Raw genomic sequence first — 21,143 nt, forward strand, 5'->3', positions numbered from 1 at the left:
CGGACGGCTGACGAGAGCGGATGCCATGGAGGCGATATTTGTGCAAGGAAAAGTAGACGGAGCGAGAGCCAGAGGAAGATCTTCAACTCGATGGACTGACTCGATTCGCAAAGCAACTGGCTGCAGCTTTGCCGAATGCGTGAGAAGCGCAAAGGATAAGGAGCAGTGGCGCACGATTACCCGCAGGATTACGTAATTTTGGAATAGTCACGATACCCCCGCGTGGGGTGATACGATTAAATGATGATGACATATGTACTTAGAAGAGGTAAGTCAACGCTTATTTTTAGAATCATGCGCATTAATTATTTACACTAATTAATATATCTATTTTAAATGAAATGGGAAAAATTAAATTCATATTGGAATATGAGCAACAACAATTCCATTGAATATTTAAAGAAGCAACGAAAAGACAACGTACAGTACAAAACCATACAAAATGATAAAGTAATGTAAGTGGTAATTTTTCAATCAATAAGACTGAATGAAAGCTATCATTGTTTAAGAATGAAAGACATATAAATGAAAATCAGAACTGTTTTTATTTTTATTTTTGTAAATAGCCACCTACAAATTTTTAATGTAGGTAAATATTTCACTTGCTACGACTTTTTTTCAACAAAATCAATATTTTTAATTTGTAAAGATATGCATCTACCTATTAAAAATAAACAATTTCTAGAATATCTTATCAACGTTTTTTCAGACACTCGAGTCAATAGTTTCACCAAAACCTCACACCTCACACCTCACCTCATCACATCATATCCCAAGACCAATAAACTATAATTCAAGCCTATTATTCAACGAGTCAATATAGGTTTTACGTATTTGTAGTTTGCAGTTCGTAACTTTGATTAGAATTCCTTTGCTCGTTGAATCGTTATAAATTCATCTTTTGACAAACGTACCCTACCTAAAACTACCCAATAAACATACTCCCTATCTGTGGTTCTCTATACTTGCGGTCTCCAGACTCGAGTATTTAATACGATAAAGGGTTCAGTTAAATGTACTCGACTATACTCGTACACGTAAAATATTCGCCATAAATCACAACTGCCCAACAATACACTTAATTAGCTGACGAGTAAGTGTATAAGGATGATCACACGCTTAGCTGAACTACAAGAGTAACTACATATAACGTCTAGACTCCAAAGCATTTGATTAATACTTCAAGTACATACCATATGTACAAGTTAGTAGGTATGTATACCTAGGTAAGTGGTAAAATAGTACACTATTCTTGAAGTTCGAAATGTTGAAAGCTACAACAAGAGATCTTCTGAGAGAAAAAAACAAAACAAAACTCGCAAATAGGCTACATACAAACTCGTATCAGATAAATTTGCACCAAGCAACGTAAGAGGCAGAGTTGGAATTTACGGCGGTTAAGTATGCAAAATTGTTAACGTATAAGTTGTAAGTATAATGGTTTCATCTGAGACGTTCAAGGCGTTCTCGTTGATAAATGTGCCCGTGAAAAACAGACACGTGGTAAACATTAAAATAAGTACACGCTGATTTGGGAATAAATTATTCTGAAAGTTTTTCGAAAAATCAACGAAGATTAGAAAAAGAGTCTTTGTACTACTTCGGAGGAAAGAGGGTTTCGACTCTCAAAAATTTTGAAAAAAAAACACCTATATCTTGGACAACTTTTTATTCTGAACAACATAAATGTATTAAAAAATTGGGATGGCATTATTTCGTAAAGTCGATTAGAAAAAATTGAAAGTTCGTGAAAAAATTCGATTTTTTGATTTAAAACATGAAAAAAAGTTTTGACTGGTGAAGCTGACCCATTTGATTCCTATTTTTTCATAATCGTTGAGAAAGTTGAAAAACCCCCTTCACTCGATGAAATAACTTAAACTCATCACAAAAAATCAAAATTCGAAAAAATTCAATTTTCAATTCCAAACATCAAAAAAAAGTTAAAATTTATTCAGTTGTCTTATCTTGACCTCTTTCTGATGTAGGTATTTTATGAAAAAGTTAATAAAAATCACACTCATAGCAAAAAAATTAAAATTTGTTCAGATATTATTTGAATTTTTTCGAATTTTGATTTTTTTTGTGACGAGTACATTTCATCGAGTAAAAAGGGGGTTTTCAACTTTTTCAACGGATATGTAAAAATAGGGGTCAAATGGGTGAACTTCACCAATCAGAATTTTTTATTCCATGTTTTAAATAAGAAAATCAAATTTTTTCGCAACCTTTCAACTTTTTTGAATCGACTTTACGAAATAATGCCATCTCATTATCTCATTGTCATTATGTTGTTCAGCATGAAAAGTTATCCATAATAGGTATATTTTTTTCAGAATTTTTGAGAGCCGGAACGATATGAAAACTACGTTTTGAAACTTTTCGAGCCAATTTTTCGTACAAAACTGAATGGCAACAGTGCTTCGCGTAGAAATACGCAATTCTCAAGTTTCAGTTTTTTTTGGTGGTGGAGGAACAGTAATGTATTTTTAGCAAATTTCATCATGATGGGGGAAATTGTAAACATATTGGAGGATTTCTAACCTAACTACGTAAAGGGGAGTAAAACACTTCCATGCCCTAAAAACACCGTTAGGGCTTTCATTAAGTAAGCACTAAGCAGTAGGTAATTTTTCTTTTAATTATAATTCATATTAAACAAAATATCCGTGTTAACACCTTTTTAAATAAAATGATACGAATATTGGGAATATCAATACCTAATAATTGTTTTCGTATTAATTGCATTTTTAGGTTATTCTTTAATTTGAACAAATTTTGAAAATTCAGACATATTATGCGATAAATGACTCGAAAATAGACTTTTTTTTTTTTACCATAGAACGAGCTTAAAAAAGGTTTGAAGGTTAAAACCTGCGTACTAAATCACATCCGCACTGTTTCTTATTATATGTGCCAAATTTACATCTCCTAGGTGATCTCGGGAAGGATTATGGATGCTCTCAGGGTCAAAAACTTTGAAAAATTATGCGCGAAATAAACTATTTTACTTATTTGAAAAAAGTTACATTGTTCTCAAAGAACAGATAAGAAACAATAAAGAAAATTAGGGTAAGGTAGAGTGGGGTAATAGCAAAGCACTATTTGATTAGTGACACTGTGAGAGGGCGCTGTGAGAAGACTATTGCACGGATGAAGCTGAAATTTGTACCACTTATACTTCAGAGGGTTTTCTATCAATGGTAAAATTTTGGTAAAATTTGGTACACAAATCACGGAGAAAATTGCAATTTGAAAATTTGAAAATCGACTTTTGCATTTACGAGTACCCCATGTTGGGGTAAATGCAAAAGTGGGCGATATTTTTTTTAATTTTTTGCATTTTCAACACACTCACTGTATTATACGTGTCATTTGCTAACTTTTGATGTATTCGTGTTCTTGTTTGTGTAAAAAATTCGATTTAGTACAAAAAAAATAGTAGTTTATTCAACTAGGAAGTAAAAGGGATTTTCGACGAATTTTGAGGTTTATTGCCCGAGCGAAGCGAGGGAAATAATTCAAAATTGTCGAAAATCACTCTTACTCCCTGGTTGAATGATATATTTTTCGTTATGAGGGAGAAAAACGCCAGTATTTACTTTCAAAAATCAGAAGCAGGAGCAAAAGTAGCAACGTTTCTCCCTAAATACGAATAAAAAATTAAATTTCAAATGGCTTTCCAAGTAAGTAATTTCTTTTTCTTTGTAAACACAGATATAAGGTACCACAGAAGCAGGCTAAATTAATGATGTTGATTATAAGTTTTGTTTGAAAATTTAAATATTACCTATAAAAATTATATTTCTGTAGTTTTTTAAAATTAGAATATTATTGTAAGGATTTAGAGTTTAGTTATGACTCTTGTTACCAGAATTAAGAAACTGTCTTGCACAGGTGATTTCTCAAATAAATATAAATTATATGTTTTCTCCCTCAGGGAACATGGACACAGTGGGTGCTACAGCAGTAAACAAAGAACAAATGAATCCTCGACCTACCCAACTATATCCGAGTCAGACTGGTGCCCCCATCTCTAAATCTGCACAATGTTTTGGTGAATCTTTTCGGAATTCTGTTACAGGGATGCATTCTATTTCGACTCATTCTCCTACAATTTTTGCCTCACTTCCCTCATCGCGGTGATCTGGATCATTTTTCGTTATAAATGATGATAATTTGAAAAGACAAACATGCCAGATACAGGATCAACAGCTAGGAAAATGTGTATCATTAAAGCAATCTGACAAGGTAGGTACATACATTGCAGATTGTTGCGGTAAAATGAATTAATTTTGCGGCATCATTAATTGAATTATTTTGAAATTATTATACTTCGGTACATATTTTCAGCAAAATTCAGTATAAATTGCGTAAAGTATTTCGCAAAACTTGTTAAAATTACATAAAACTAATTAAAACCAACCGAAAGTTGGGTTTCAAAAGTAATAATTTCCACTTCAGCATACTAAATTCACCCACAATTGACAAAAAGTGATCGAATTGCAGTAAAATTGAGCTCATCTTGGGATGCCCATTCAATTTTTTATACCATTTATTTTAATAATTATAATTATAATTCATATTATTGTTCTTCATTTAAATAAATCTTCTAAGTAATCCTTTAGAAATGAAAAATAATTCACATTTAATTAATCTAAATCTGGCACATTTCCATTGCATGTGTTAAATTTAAACTTTCCAGATAAATTTGGAGAGCGAGTAACTACCTTAAGGAGGCCGCAGATAAGTTTGAAAATTCAGACATATGCGATAAATGACTCGATAATAGACTTTTTTTGACCTTAGAATGAGCTTGAAAAAGGTTTGAAAGTTGAAACCTGCGTAAATCACATCCGCACTGTTTCTTATTGTACGAGTATGTGCCAAATTTACGTCTCCTAAGCGACCTTGGGAAGGATTAAGGATGCTCTCAAGGTCAAAGATTTGAATAATTATGCGCAAAATAAATGATTTTACATACCTACATTGAAAAAAGTTACATTGTTACAAATACTACCCCCCTTCCCATGCGCACCCACGTATACGCGTACCGTACGTATATATACAGGGTGATTCGGATAAGACCTGAAAAAGCAAAACCACGTATTCTACTCATGAATAGGAGTAAAAAATGTTATATACACCATGGACCAAAACCTCTTCATTTCGGAGTTATTGACCTTTGAAGGGGGCCAGCTGTTTTCTTAAAATTGGCCGTTTCGGCGTCGCTATTGAACATTTTTGGGGGGTAGGTGGTGGAAGAAGTGAAGTGAGATCTCAGAAATGTGGAGTATTATTTTTTTCTGTTTTGGTCCATAACTTGATGTTTTGAAGTCAGAAATGTCTTTTCTTAGATGAAAAATAATCAAAACTTGAAGTTGAATTAAATTATTTCGAATTTTATTAATTAATGTGGTAGTGCTTTTCATTCGACACTCATTTAAGTTTGATTTATCTTTTTTGGTCCATTGGATGCTGAATAATCAAATTTTTCAATTTTGACAAACTCTCCAATTTTTTATAAACTAATGTTTTTGAAGGTTTCCTGCACTCAATTTTCAATTTTAAGTACTTTTATGAAAAAAAAAATGCTATTCCTCAATAAAACATGATTTATCTCAACCAATATGCTCACTTTGGCAACATCGCAAAATTGTCACTGTAAATTACGATTTCGTTTCCTAAAAACAATAGAAATTGCTGGTTGGTAAATGATTGCACTTCAAATCAACGTAGGAAATCGTAACTAAGGAACACTTTTTGATAACATTCTGATGCGAAATGTAAATGCGGTGTTGCCATATTTTACACAACTTTAATTGCAAATATCTTATTAAGGGTTGTTTTGTAAGGTACAGATATGGCCCAACTGCCTAGCAGTTATTCTCGTAATAATCACAGTAGGGGAAATGATGATAATCATCCCTGAGAGGAGAAAGTGCGATCTGTTCTCCTTCTTCTAAAAGAACAACCCTTAAACTGGAAGTGTGGTAAAGTGGGCGTTTCCAATAGACGCGATGTTTTCTGGTAGCTACCAGGTACATCGCGAAAAATAAGATCCTTACTTAGCATCAGAATCTCGAGCTCTCTGGAATTAAGTCACCTCGATTGGTGTGTCGATCCGTTGGCATACCAGATGCATAAATGCACAGGCATCTTGCCTGTGTCTTTCTTTTTACTGTCTGTACCACTTCTAGCGTGGAGATTTAACTATGACAAGAGCTATTTAAAATATCTCTTATTAGTTTTTAACATGGATCATCTCACTCGGGAGTGATCCGCTAAATTATGTGTGATTTAGATAACTCGTGAAAAATTTAAATAACTCGTGAAAACTTTATAAATAACTCTGAAATATCCAAATAACGCATTAACGTAATTTAAATATCTCTGCTAAACGATGCTGAATTAATTTAAATATCTCTGCTAAACGAAACTCAATTAAATTATCATTTTGATTAAATATCGCGAACAAATCTTAATTGTCGTCGAATGCCTCAAGTATTAGGAGTGCAACGGAGAGACGGCTGGACAGTGGCAGTGTCAGTAAATAATGCATATCGCTACTTAATTGCAATGAGTTGCAATTAGCACATCTCAGTAAGCCTGCATGAATATTTTCAATGTTCTCATTTAATGTATTTATGTGTACTTAATAATATTGCTTTGACCCCAGTGAATAACATGAATATGTTATGCTTCCCATTTAATATGTTCACGCTATTCTTTAAAATACTACTTAAATCTCGGAATCACACGCATATGTGTGTGATTGCCGAAAGACATTGCTTTATAAATACTGTATATTACGACGATTAAACATATTGCGTACACCTTACGAATATGACTCGTTTTATTTGTTGTTTTATACTCTCTAGTATGATGTATATGGGAAGGTTGGAATTACCCCAGTGTCCGAATTGAGCTAGTCTGGACCAAGTAATTATTCCCCACGTAAGGAATAATTATTAACCTAAACACCTTATAGAGGGATGTCCCCCATATTTCTCTATACCAGTCTTTCCAATCCCCCATATAACAGTTTTTTCAAAATTTTTGCAAAGGAAATTTTTTCTTAACTCGACGAGTAGAATATGTGGTTTTAATTTTTCAGGTCTTATCCGAATCACCCTGTATACAATTACAGGGCTTTTTTTGTGGTGGGACTCAGGGGGACGCTGTCCCCCCAAAGAAAAGTTTGAAAATATCAAAAAATTTCCATAAAAACTAAAAAAATGAACGAATTTGAAAAAAATGAAAAAATGAATAAATTTTGGTAACTTTTAAAAAAAATGTTGAATCATCGGAATAGTAAAGTGCGAAAACAAGATCAGAATTACGATGAAAATTCGTAAATCTAAAATTTAGCATTCAAGTTTGTACCTCAGTATGTATCTTACACGTCTGGGAGCCCGCTCAAGAATTATTGCATCCCCCTCCCCCCGTCGATCCTCTGGACAACTTTTTTCTTAAAAGGGGAGTCCTGAGGAACATTTCTAGCCGTTGTACTAAAAAAAAGTGGCCCTACTTACAAAATGGCGGACATTTTCAACCCGTTTTGAGCAGTTTTGGAGCCTCCAAAAAATTTTTGAAACTCGAAAGGAGGAGTTGCGATAAGGTCATTTTTTGGCCCCACCTAGTTTTCAACTCAATCACTCTAAAAATATTGTAATAAATGTCCGAAATACAAATCTGTAGTTAGTTAACCCAAAATGATCATCTTTTGGGCTCCAGGGGTTCCCAAAGTTGTGAATAAAAAAATAATTTTAGGAACCACTGAGTATATATGTATTTCAAAAACTTTTTAAGCGTGAAATATCTTTTCGAAACCGATAAATGTTACTCGTATGTGAGGTGATTTTCTTACTTTCAACCCTCGGGGGCAGAAATTGGAGGGTTTCAATTTTTTGAAAATTTTGGAACCACCATTTTGATCCTACCCCTTTGAACCTCGCTAAAAACCTGTTAACAGTTTATTAGTATCTGAAAGCCCTCCATCCTACCAAATTTTGAGCCCAATAAAAATTTTCGTTGGTACTCAAAAACCCAATTTTCCAATTTTTCGTAATTTTGATATTTTGGGAACCCCTGGAAAACTAGAAACCTGGGATTTGCGCCAAACCTAACGTTTTGAGGTATACATTCGATTATTTAGATGAAAAAGTTGAATCATGCTCCCTGTATATTCGTAATTTTGGACCCTTTTTTTTTAGAGCCCCCCATTTTAAGCACCCCTAAAAAAGGTGTTTATACATAGTTTTTCAAATAAATCGAAGAATTTACATTTGAAACACACTAGCAAGTGCTCGATAACTTTTCGAATGATTTTTCAAGTAACTTTCAAAATTGAACTATTTTGGGTCAAATTCTGAGATTTAACTTTTCGAAAAGACGTTAAAATCTCGTTTTCACGATTTCAACATACCGGTAGGTAGTAAAAATCTCAGAATTCGACCCAAAATAGCTTTTTATTCACAACTTTGGGAACCCCTGGAGCCCAAAAGATGGTCATTTTGGGTTAACTAACCACGGATTCGTATTTCGGACATTTATTACAACATTTTTAGAGTGGTCGAGTTGAAAACTAGGTGGGGTTAAAAAATAGCCTTATCGCAACTCCTCCTTTCCACAAAATTTCATCAAAATGGAGTTGGCGGAAAGCAGAAATTTATTCCGCAAACTAATTTCAATGCGCTATGAAGTACAGGTAAATTTTAAGTCGTTTTCAAGCCCCCAGCTATTTTTTGAAAATTCTGGAGCCTCCGGCAGATTTTTTAAATTTTAAATTTTTACAAAATTTTATCAAAATGGAGATGGAAAGCTGAAATTTACTCTACACTCACACTCTCTGAAGACGACTTCAGGTGGGTTCAAGTCATTTTGGAGCCTCCAGCGACTTTTTGAAAATTACTGGAGGCTCCAGCAGATTTTTTAAACTTTAAATTTTTACAAAATTTCATCAATGGAGATGGAAAGCTGAAATTTATTTCGCATAGGTACTAATTTCAATGCGATATGAAGTCGACTACACGGTGGTTTCAAATGGTTTTGAAGCTTCCAGCTACTTTTTGGAAATTTCAATTTTCCAAAAAACGCCATACGACTTTTCAAAAAGTCGCTGGAGGCTCCAAAACGACTTGAAATCCACCAGCAGTCGACTTCATTGCGTATTGAAATTAGTTTGCAGAACGAATTTCGACTTTCCATCTCCGTTTGATGAAATGTTGTGGAAATTTCGAGTTTCAAAAAAATCTACTAGAGGCTCCAGTAATTTTCAAAAAGTCGCCGTAGGCTCCAAAATGACCTGAACCCACCTGAAGTCGTCTTCAGAAGGTGTTGAAATTGGAGTGTAGAGTAAATTTCAGATTTCCATCTCCATTTGATGAAATTTTGTAAAAATTTAAAGTTTGAAACTTCGATTTTTTTCTCTCAAAAATTCAAATTATGTACAGTGGCCGGGGGGTGGGGGGTGGTATGAAAATTAGGGGCTTGCAACTTCAATTCAGCGTCCCCCTCAGAAAAGAAATACAAAAAAAAAGGCCTGACAATAAGTATATAATATCTATAGGTATGTAAGTAAGTAAGTAAGTAAGTAACCTACAATCTGTTTACAAACGCGACGATCTTATTATTTTTTTAAAAATTATCACACTTACTTAATTATAATTCAAATTAAACGAAATATCCTTTTTAACACATTTTTTAATAAAATAATATGAATATCAGCCATCGGGAATATTATGTAATACCTACCTATATCTAATAAGTAGATAATAATTATTTTCATATTAATTGAATTTTTAGGTTATTCTACAAGTTGAACAAATATCTTATTGAGGTATGATAGTAATTAGGCACTACCCTTCATTTCAACAATTCCTTTTTTAGAACGTAATTATTCGTATTAATAGTCTTCATTTAAATAAATCTTCTAATCCTTTAGGAATAAAAAATAATATTTGCAGATTTAATGAATTTTAACCTTCAAGACTTTTTTGGCCATAGAATGAGCTTAAATGATTGAAACTTGAAACCTGGGTAAATTACATCCGCAGTATCCGCACTGTTTCTTATTGTAGGTAGGTACCTATGTGCCAAATTTGCATCTTCTAAGTGATCTCGGGAAGCATTGCGGATGCTCTTAGGAGTCAGGATCGAAAAAGTTGAAAAATTATGCGTGAAATAAATGATTTTACGTATTTGAAAAAGGTTACATTGTTCTCAAGAAACAGATAAGAAACAATAGGGAAAATTAGGGTACTAAAAGAGGAGAGAAACTCATTGGCCGCCATATTGGTTATGGTGATAATAGTTTTCAACGGACTGCTGCATTATCGGAAACCAGCCTTATTCGAAAGTATAAAGAAAAACAAACAAACAGGGTAAGTAACCAACAATCTGTTTACAAATGCGACGATCTTTTTTTTTTTTTTTAATTAACGAATATAAAATTTAATACTTTTCCTTAGATAATTATTTTAAACCTAATTTTGATCAAAGAATATTACAACGATCATGAGGTTAAAGATTTGTAAAAACATTAGCTAAATTACTGTCCAAATCAATAGGTACTTACGATCCATCATCATTATATTAGGCACTACGACTTAAGGGTCCTATATCTTGGGTATTTATATGTTATTCTGCTCCTTTACTTGTTATTTTGTTTTATTTTATTTGTTAAATTTATTTCATGTTATTTAAATTTTTTTATTGCTTGTCATTTGTCAGTTTTGGTTGGCCAACTAGGTTTTGATAGGATGTTTGTTAATTTTTCAATACCTACATACATACCTACCTAGTTGTGAGCCATAATATTCTCAATAAAACCAATGTGGTGGCCACTTGGTGTTGGTCTAGTCTTGGAATGATTTCTTTTCATTAAAAAAAGTAGTAAATAAGTGGATACACTATAGACCACAATCATTCAAGCTTCCTTTATAGTGGCCGTGGAATTTTTCTACAGAAAAGACAAATGTGTACATTCAAATGGAAGCATTTATACTGGCTGGAATTTTATCAATTTTCTATGGAAAAGTCAAAATTTTTTAACTTTTCCAAGTTGATATAGAGGAGATTGGAATTATTGGTATGGAGGAATAGGGCTGACATCCCTCTATAGGTAGTTAAGTTAAGAAATATTCCCTAAGAGGGGAATATTTGCTATTTCCAGACTAGCTCAATACGGACACTGGGTAACTCCAATCTACCACTATACATCATCAAATAGGTGTATAAAACTAGAAATGAACCATACTCGTAAGGTGTACTGAATATGTTTATTCGAAGTAATCTACAACACAAGTAATCATGGGTTTGGCAATTACGCAGATATGTAATTCCAAGGAAATTACACATCAAATTGACACAATTATGAATAATGGGTACACATTAAATGTGAGGGCGCGTACGGAAAGGGACCTACCGACCAAAAAATGAAAATTTTTTTTTCCTGAAATTGTTGTAGGAACTCTTAGAGAATCGAATGGAACCTCCCAAACCCGCCAATAACTCCTATTTCATCAAAATTTTTCGCTTCTAAGTGAACCATGACAGAATTCATAATCGAAAAAACTTGAATGCAGTGCATAATCTGACCGGTAGAGGTCATTGGAGGGCGTGTGTGAGTGTGTGGTAAAGTGTAGGACCTTCGAAGTTGGAATACCCCTACGTAATCTTACAGTAACAACAAGAGAAATAACCACGCGCAAAACTTTAAACATCTCTCCTGTAAAATTTACATTTTGGTCGGTAGGTCCCTTTCTGTATGCGCCCACACAAATAATCATGTAAATTTATGGGGATTGTGAGATGCAACGCATTACATCTCACTAATGGGCTATGCAAATTTACTACTTACTGACACTGCAGTTATTTCTGTCACTCATATCAACATGACCGAATCGATTTAGAAAACGTTATTCGCAAATATTATTTAAGCAATATTTTTAGAGTTATTAATAAAGAGTTCTTCGCAGTATTCGCAGTATTCGGGGTATTCGAGTAATTTAGATGAATTATTCCTAGTATCGAGAGTACCAGGAACAATTCAATGTTAGAAACCAAAAGTAATTAATTTAAATTAGTTACGTTAAAAGGTTGAAGTTTCCACGCTAGAAGTGGTACAAATGGTAAAGGAAAGACACAGGCTAGATGCCGGTGCGTTTATCATCTTAATATGTAGAATAGATCGACACATTAACTGGGTGACTGAAGGAGCGTACACATGATCCAATCGATTTGACAAAGTACACATGATCCAATCGATTTGACAAACCAGGTTTGTCAAATCGAATAAAATTTATGAAATATATTTGGTTGCATGGAAAGTCAAATATATTAGATCATGTAAACGCTGCGATAATCTAATTTTTTTTCAAATTTTCAAGGTTTTGTTGATCGGTGACGCCAATTCTGAAAATAGAAATCATTTATATTTTCAGAGTTGGTGTCTATGGTGTCTCCGATCAACAAAATGTTAAAAATTTGAGAAAGACATCATCAGAGCATCCACACAACCAAATATGTTTGATTAATAAATTTGAGAAAGACATCATCAGAGCATCCACACAACCAAATATGTTTGATTAATTCAATTTGATTGGACAAAAATTGAATCAATCAAACATATTTGGTTGTGTGGATGCTCTGATGATGTCTTTCTCAAATTTTTAACATTTTGTTGATCGGAGACACCATAGACACCAACTCTGAAAATAATTCTGAAAATATAAATGATTTCTATTTTCAGAATTGGCGCCACCGATCAACAAAACCTTGACAATTTGAAAAAAAACTTAGATTATCAGAGCGTTACATGATCTAATATATTTGACTTTCCATGCAACCAAATATATTTTGATAAATTTTATTCGATTTGACAAACCTGGTTTGTCAAATCGATTGGATCGTGTGTGCCAGCCTTTAGCTCCAGAGAGCTCGAGATTCCAATGCTAAGTACAGAGATAGATTTTTTGCAATGTACCTGTTAGCTACCTGAGATACATCGCTCCTATAGGACCGCCCACTTTACCATACTTCCAGTATAAGGGTGGTTCTTTAGAAGAGGGAGAATCGATCGCGGACAGATCGCGCATTTCTCCTCATATGGATGATTATCATCATTTCCCCTATTATGGTGAATTTATAAGAACATTCGCGTATTTCCCCTTAAAGGGTTGATGTTCTCAATATACCCTAAGGCAATAAATACGCGAATAACTGCTAAGCATGTTGGGCCACGCTTGTACCTTACAGAGTGATGAATGAGAAGAAGATTGAAAACTTTTTATTAAAGTGAATAATCATCAGAATTTATAAGAAATGTTATTATTTTACAAGTTTAGAAGTTCAAAAGTGCTTAAAATTGAGTTTGAAAAAATTCCACGATTTTCTGTAGAAATTTTCTATTGCCAGCTTATCACCACTATCAAGGAAGCTTCAACAGAATAAAGAAATAAACAAGAAGATATAAGTAAGTAATCAACAATTTGTTTACAAACGCGACGACCTTTTTTTTTAAATTATCGAATATAAAATTCAATACAGTAAAAGCTCGTTATATCTCAGTAATTATTTTAAATCTAATTTTAAGCAAAGACTATATTACAACGATTATGAGACCGTAAAAGTTTTGTAAAAACATCAGCTAAATTACTGTCCAAATCAATAGGTATGAGCTACATTTAACATCTTATCCTAACACAATCACAAATAAACAAATGTTTTCAAATATGTCTTGTTCTCAAATGAAGTTGAAGATTTACGGAGATTCTTTTTGCAGCATCATTATTAAATTACAAAATTCGAATTTTGTTCATAGGTAACTTTTTTCGACCCTGGAGAAAGGTCAAATGAGGTTGAACGATTGAAACCACTGTGACACCTATTTATTGCACGCACCAATTTTCGACCTCCTATGTTCATTCGAAACGAATCTTGAAGGTCAGAAAAATCTTTAAAATCAAGTTTTTAAATTGTTCAGTGTTTAAAATTCCATGTTGTGTAAATTCCATGTTGTGTAAATTCCATTTTTTTTAAAATTCCAATTACTGGAAGTTTCTTTTTTTAATCTTAAATGCGATGAGGATGACCTAAGATGCTAGAATTTTTTGTATGCTGGTGGCATTAAAATGCAAGATTTCCAAAACTCTCAGCCCCTGGAGATAGATACCATTTCCGGCCAAATATGAAACAATGATCGACTATCCGCGATTATTATTTTTTTTTGCTAGCGCAGAACTTCAACAGTATAGAGAATCTGCCCCTCCAAAACAATACTTGAAGGTTTCGTTTCGACGAGTGTCAAAAGTAGGTAAATATAAACACCTATATCTACTTTAAACGGTTTCATTATGGGTACTTCGAATATGTCGTTTATCCGGCGATGATTTCAACTATTGTATTTAATTCGACAAAAATACCTAAACAAGTGATGGAATTCACGAAACATACCATGACTACTTTTGGTCGACTTGTTTTCCGAGCAAAAGCAAAAGGAAGCATGAATCTACATACACAGTAAGTAAAAGTGTAAATTTATCTCACCCTACAAGTAAATTTTATTATAGCTGATAGGTTAATATAAGTTCATATCAAAATCTAATGTTGATCTGGATTTCATCCCAGATCGATTGCAATGCAAAAAGAAATTGGGAAACAATCAGAAACATCCTTCCCTTGGTGGGAAAGCCACTATTTATTAACACGTTTGAATAAAGTTCGGTAAGGAAACCATCAATTATAATTTATAATCATTCATAATTAACTTTTAAAATATTAATAATATTGTATTTCAATTAAGCATTCCTTTCATTCAAAATGGCATTCATGAAGTTGGACTACTCAGAAGGCAGACCGGAACTGTTAACAAAACTCGCTTGGAAGGGGTTAAAATTCTAGAAGTGGGTTGTGGAGGAGGAATAATTTGCGAAGTAATTATATTATTTAATCAATTGTTGTTCGGTAAATAACATTAGGTCTGGTGGGTATACCGGGTACATTATATTTTGATAAATAAATTTCAATACATATTTTTAGGAATTAGCCAGATTAGGAGCAGATGTAATCGGACTTGATATCGACTCTAAAGCCATCAACGAAGCACGAAAGCATCAATTATTAGACAATTCCATAAAAGATAATTTAAAGTGAGTGGCTAAATTCTCATTATATTAAAAGTTCTACTCGAGTAAACATCTTTCCTTTGTAATTCTTACCTATTCAAAATTTTATAGATATATAAACGATACGATTTACGAACACGAACGAGAAAATTCCGAAAAATACGACGCTGTCGTCTTATCCGAAGTTATTGAACACATTCGAAACGAAGAGAAAGAAAAAATCTTATCGAGTTCAATAAATACTCTTCAAGTATGTTCCTCTATTTTTTGAGAGTTTGTAAATATATTTCAGAAAATAATTATGTACATAGCTAGGTGCGAAAATAATACACGAGTATGTACGATTTCGATAAGAATTCAGAGGGCAATTGATTACTTAACGTGATCTTGAAGCACGAAAATAAATTGAAAAAAATTATCGAATTCTTGCACAAATTTTTTTATAAATTTCATCAGTGTTGTAAGTTTCACGTGAAATGATATGAAAATCGAAGTACCTAGATCCAGTTCAATAGTTTGCCTTAAAAAAAAAAAATGGAATTAATTCTTCGAAGTAGGTAATCTTACATCTCTATCAACTATGCAATTATTTTAAGTAATTTTCAGAATATGTTAAACAAAAATGTTTACAACTATACATTTTTTTTCACAGCCAGGGGGTTCATTATTCATTACAACGCCCAACAAAACAATTTCCAGCCTCATAATCGTAATATTTTTAGCAGAGATGTTCAACATTATTCCCAAAGGGACTCACTTGTACGACGAGTTCATCGCTCCCGAAGATTTAATCAAAATGATCGAGAAAAGTAATTACTTCAAATGATCCCTACTCTTTATTTCAATCATCCTTACTCAGACATTCAACTTTTTTGATACGATTTTTCAAAACTATGGTACTTAATTGTGATGATTTTTATTTTACAGATAAATGCGAAATTAAAACCGTCGATGGAATATATTACAATCCATTCAGAAAAGAGTTCGTGAATTCTCGTCGTTGGTCGTTATATTATGGGATTCATGCTTTAAAAATCAATGAAAAATCACAACCTGTAAAATATGACCACATTGGCCAGTGATTTTACAAGTTCTTATGAGAATAGTTTATGATAATTAATAAGTATGCTTTCTTAACAACTTTACTGCGAAATATAGACGTTGACACATTACGAAAATTCGCCTATAACTGTGCCCAACGTGATTTGGCCAAAAAATGTTCCAAAAACTGTAGGTAATTCAAGTTGTATTTCGATTAATAAGGGAAAGGAATAGACAGGCATGTATCTAGTTTATAGTTGGCCTGAAAATAATGGAGAGATTTAAGAAGTCGACCTGGAGCATTTGAAAATTTTCAAAATGGACACCAAATGAAAATTTCGAATGCCTTTAGCAACACTGATACGAGTGAGCGTGATGTTCACGAGACGATGACGTGCTAAATGGGCATTAAATGGGTTAATTATCGTTTTGTTTTGGCGGTTGATTAATGCAGCAAAGATTATTCTATACTGATTGTACAGAAGAAGGGCGCCTTATTTGGTGCGAGAAGGAGAGGGGGTGAAGAATATTATTCTCTAAATATTTTAATGTTTATTTTTAAAAAACAATTTAACCCTTGGATTTACCTAGTCATGATGTCCATCTTTCATCAGAAAAACACTATGTATTGTTTTCGATTTGCCCCCCCCCCCACCAATGTGATTTTCATGTAAGCTAATCCGAAAAATTCTTGTTGGGTCACTCCATGCCAAATCGGCGGATTTTTGCACGAAGGGTTTTCGATTTTTTTCAAAATCAGTTCATATTGTTTAGAGGTCATCAAACGATATGAAATGACGCAAACTGGACATTTTTTCGATTTTTTTTCACGGAGCTGTGGTGCTTCAAAGTTCTCAAAAATGGTCAAAAATGGAAAATTTCAGTTGCAAATTGATCCGGTTGTACGTGGTATGGAATTTTGAACTTGTTTTCAAATTGTAGTACTTTGGGAGGGTAATCGACGAATGATGTCAAAATCAGTGTTGGCACTTTCAAAAACCTAAAAAAATCGATTAAAAAACTTATAGTTTAAATATAATTACGATATCCGTGAGTAAAAATTCTGAAAAAATTCTCAGTTTCATTTACCTAGTCCTTTTTATGTAGAATAACATATTATCAAAAAATTGGACTGGCATTTTTTTTCATTTTCGAGAGAAAAAAATTACAATTTTGGCACTTATTGCAAAAATACCATCAGAAACCTAGAAAATGAATATTTTTGAATTTTTGAAATATTTCACCAATATATTATAGACGGACATGTAAAAAATCCCCCTCCCCATAATTTGTCAGTGAATTTATGTGAAATGACATTTCTCTGGCAATGATTTTGCATGTGATACATATTGGAAAAATTTTGCCACAGTTTTAAACAAATGAAAAGAACACAATTTTCATAAAAGATTTTATCAGGGGTGAAACCGGGTCAAGTGGAACGATTTTTACTGACCAAAAATTGCGACTACCTGTTTCAATATTGAGACCCTGTAAATATTTTGTTGTGTAGTCCCATCCTTTGGCTACAAAAGACTTCTCATTTCTCAAATTTGGTCCAAAACCTTGTACCTACTCCAGAATTTTTTTTCTGAATCAACTTTTTTCGTTCCACTTGACTCGATGACGTGTTTATGCAAGGGCAAAAGAAGGGTGGGTCAAGTGGAACGAAGAGTTTCCCATAAGAAAGCCCGTATCCAGGATTTCCTCCTGGGGGGTGATGAATGACTCATAAGTAGGGGACAAAAATCACAAAATTCCCAACGGGCTCATATGTATAAAAATTTCAATAGTAGGCACATTTCAAACATTTTCATGCTGAATTTCAGCTTGAAAAACGTGTTGATCAGAGTGAGGTTTTTGAAATTTATCTAGTAAGTTGTTTATACCTATTTACAATGAAATTCAGACAAGCACGACCGAAGCGAGGGCGAAACTTTGGAAATTTGTCAATCCAAAGAGTAAAAAATACTACATTTCTGATTGTGAAATTGATTTTTCTGGGTTTAACTTGACACTCCTCATGTCCTCAGACTTGAATTAGTAGTTTGTTCAACTAGGGAGCGATAATGATTTTTGACGATTTTCGAGGTTTATTGCCCAAGCGTCGCGAGGAAAATAATTCAAAATTGTCGAAAATCATTATTACTCCGGAGTTGGATGAGATAGTTTTCGTTATGAGGGAGAAAAATCCCAGTACCTATTCAATTCCAATAATGATCAGTAAGCTGGAGCAAAAGGGACACTTTTTCTCCCTTATAATAACAAAAAATATGCTTCCAGAAATTTCAATTTCAAAAAAGGAAAGCAAACAAAAGCATTGGAAATTCATAATTTAAGAAACAAAAATAATTAGTACATAGATTATGATTATGCAACTACCTAGGGAGATAATGTGATTTTCAATGAATTTTGAAGTTTGTAGCAAATTATCTCCTTAGAAACGTAAAACAACATTATTTCTTTCCAGTGATTCAATGCAAGAAATCGTAGGAAATTATATTAACCTAAGGATTTTTTTGGCCATGGGGGGTGATTGTACCCCAAATCACCCCCCCCCCGAATACGCCCTTGCCCATAAGAGAATAACAGAAAATTAATGTATGATTCTGAATTTTTAATATGTTCTTCGCCTCAACGAGAGCTCAAATTTGATATTTTTACAAGCTTTCTAAGGTGAAAAATAATATAGACAGGAAGATCCGAAATTAGCATTTTGAGGCAATTTTTGAAATCACAAATGTTCGTGTCAAGGAAAAACTATTAAACCGATAGAGTCCAATTTTGTGAAATGATGTACCTAAATTAGCGTGTTATTTCGCAATATAATGCAATTTTTCAAAAAAAAATCATTTTTGACCTCCTTTTTCTATCTTAAAACTCCCCCAAAATGAAAATTTTTCGTTGTGCCATAGAAAAGGGTCATTTACATCATAATTACTATTACTGTGCAAAATCTCAAGCAAATCGGTTCATTTGGGGAGGCTGTACTCTTATCAACGGAAATTTCAGCATAAAAATTCATCGTCAATTCGTTGACAAATTGCGGGGGGGGGGGAGGGAATTTTTTTCAAATGATCGTCTACACGTTGGGAAAATATCTCAAAAATGCAAAAATTTTCATTTTTTAGGTTTCTGATGGTATTTTTGCAATAGAGTGTCAAACTTGTAATTTTTTTTCTCGAAAATGAAAAAAATGCCAGTCCAATTTTTTGATATGTTATTCTACATGAAAAGGACTAAAACTGAGAATTTTTTCAGAATTACTCGCGGACATCGTGGTTGTATTTTAGATTATAAATTTTTAAATCGATTTTTTTTAGGTTTTTGAAAGTGGCAACACTGATTTTGACATCATTCTTCAATTACCCTCTCGAGGTACTACAATTTAAAAAAAGTTCAAAATTCTATACCACGTACAACCGAAACAATTTGCAACTGAAATTTTCCATTTTCCGCCATTTTGGAGAACTTCGAAGGCTCACAGATCCGCCAAAAAAAATCGAGGAAATGTCCGGCCCTCAACTACCAATTTTATCTGAGCTAAATCCGAAAACTTCTTAGTTCTTACTACAGAGTATAATCTACGGATACGAATGTTGAAATTTTAGTGCTGCATGGCGGTCTTTCAAGTTGTACATATAAGGTATTGAGAAGAAGAAAAAAATGCAGTACCTACATACATTTTACTTTTGTGTTTGTGCGTAGTACTTCCAAGTTTTGGTTTTGGATAAATTACCTACAACAACCATGTCACCAGTACAACAGGTAGGTACATAAATGCTTGTTTTTTTCTTCTAGAGAATAGCCAAGGAAAAGCAAACCAAAGCCAAGGTACCTAAGTCGAATATTCTATCAACACATATGGTGTAAGTAAGGAATTTTCAGAAACAGGTTTACTATGTACATGTGATTTCATTAATGATTTAATGGCCATAAGTATATCATGTGACAAGTAAATCCATACACAATAGTTATTACCAATGTAGAATCGTGGAAAAACAAAATTCTCAGAATTACGTGATCGTTTTGGGGACCTAACCGAAATTAACAGAATCCCAAATCAAAACATTACATATTCTAGCTAAATTCACATTTTACTTAAATAGTTACCTGGATTTTTGAATGCAATTAAGCAAAAATAATAATTATAGAAATAACAAAGTTCAAAGTAAGTAGTAATTTTTCATACATGAGTAGGTATCTATGTACTACATACTATCAATAAGACTGAACAGATGAACTAAAAGTTAAAAGTGTGGGAATTCTGTCAGTAAGAAGATATAAATTGTGAACTACTTATCTATGTATTTCTCAATTTACTCGTGGTGTAGTTACTGCACTAATAGATGTACCTACTGAAGACTAATTTAAAAATTCTAGGATCAGCCTAGAAACTGTTGACGTAAGTATAAGTACTACGAAGTATACGTAAGTTAGGGAGGATAGTACTGGGACAAGATTACCTATTTCTATTACCTACGAGGAGAATGCTGAATGAAAAGGTACTCAACTGGTTTTCAAGATGGTTTTGGTCCCAGTTCAAGTTTATGAGTTTTCAGCCCTGTTCTCCCAATCGAGTGCAATCTTAAAGTAACTGCTTTAGCTACACCCATGCACAATTTGGACAGATAGTGAAGGAGATGAAGCTAGTGTGCCAGCAATATTTACTTAGGTATTTTCAAGTGGGACTTTTCTTGTCCTGTGTTATGAAGAAGATCTTACTTTCATTGAAAATAATTTTCAAGGAATCATTAAGGTAGGATAGATAAGAAATAACAAGTATCTATTTGATATACCTATTCATATATTATTAAGTTCATATCTGTTATTTTAGTACCCATTGAGTTCTGTTGAATAGGTAGTCAATAGCGTTATATGAAAAATTGAAAATGTAGGTACTTGTTAAGTTATTCATACATAAGGTATAGGCCAATGCTATGTAATTGTAATTCTAATATGCTAAACATTACTATT

General features: G+C 33.1%; 2 protein-coding genes across 2 annotated transcripts in view; one reads left to right on the forward strand and one right to left on the reverse strand.

Annotated features, from left to right (window-relative positions):
- Positions 1-21,143, reverse strand: part of LOC135837740 (uncharacterized) — a 310,851-nt gene that overhangs the window by 23,156 nt on the left and 266,552 nt on the right. The window lies entirely within an intron of this gene.
- Positions 14,346-16,678, forward strand: LOC135837737 (ubiquinone biosynthesis O-methyltransferase-like). Its single transcript, XM_065353110.1, has 7 exons — positions 14,346-14,523; positions 14,632-14,727; positions 14,807-14,936; positions 15,043-15,152; positions 15,240-15,378; positions 15,781-15,937; positions 16,056-16,678. Exons 1-7 carry the CDS (start codon positions 14,390-14,392, stop codon positions 16,208-16,210), a joined length of 921 nt encoding a protein of 306 aa, XP_065209182.1. The 5' UTR covers positions 14,346-14,389; the 3' UTR covers positions 16,211-16,678.

This window comes from Planococcus citri, chromosome 2 (assembly GCF_950023065.1).
Source record: "Planococcus citri chromosome 2, ihPlaCitr1.1, whole genome shotgun sequence".
Lineage (NCBI taxonomy): Eukaryota > Metazoa > Arthropoda > Insecta > Hemiptera > Pseudococcidae > Planococcus > Planococcus citri.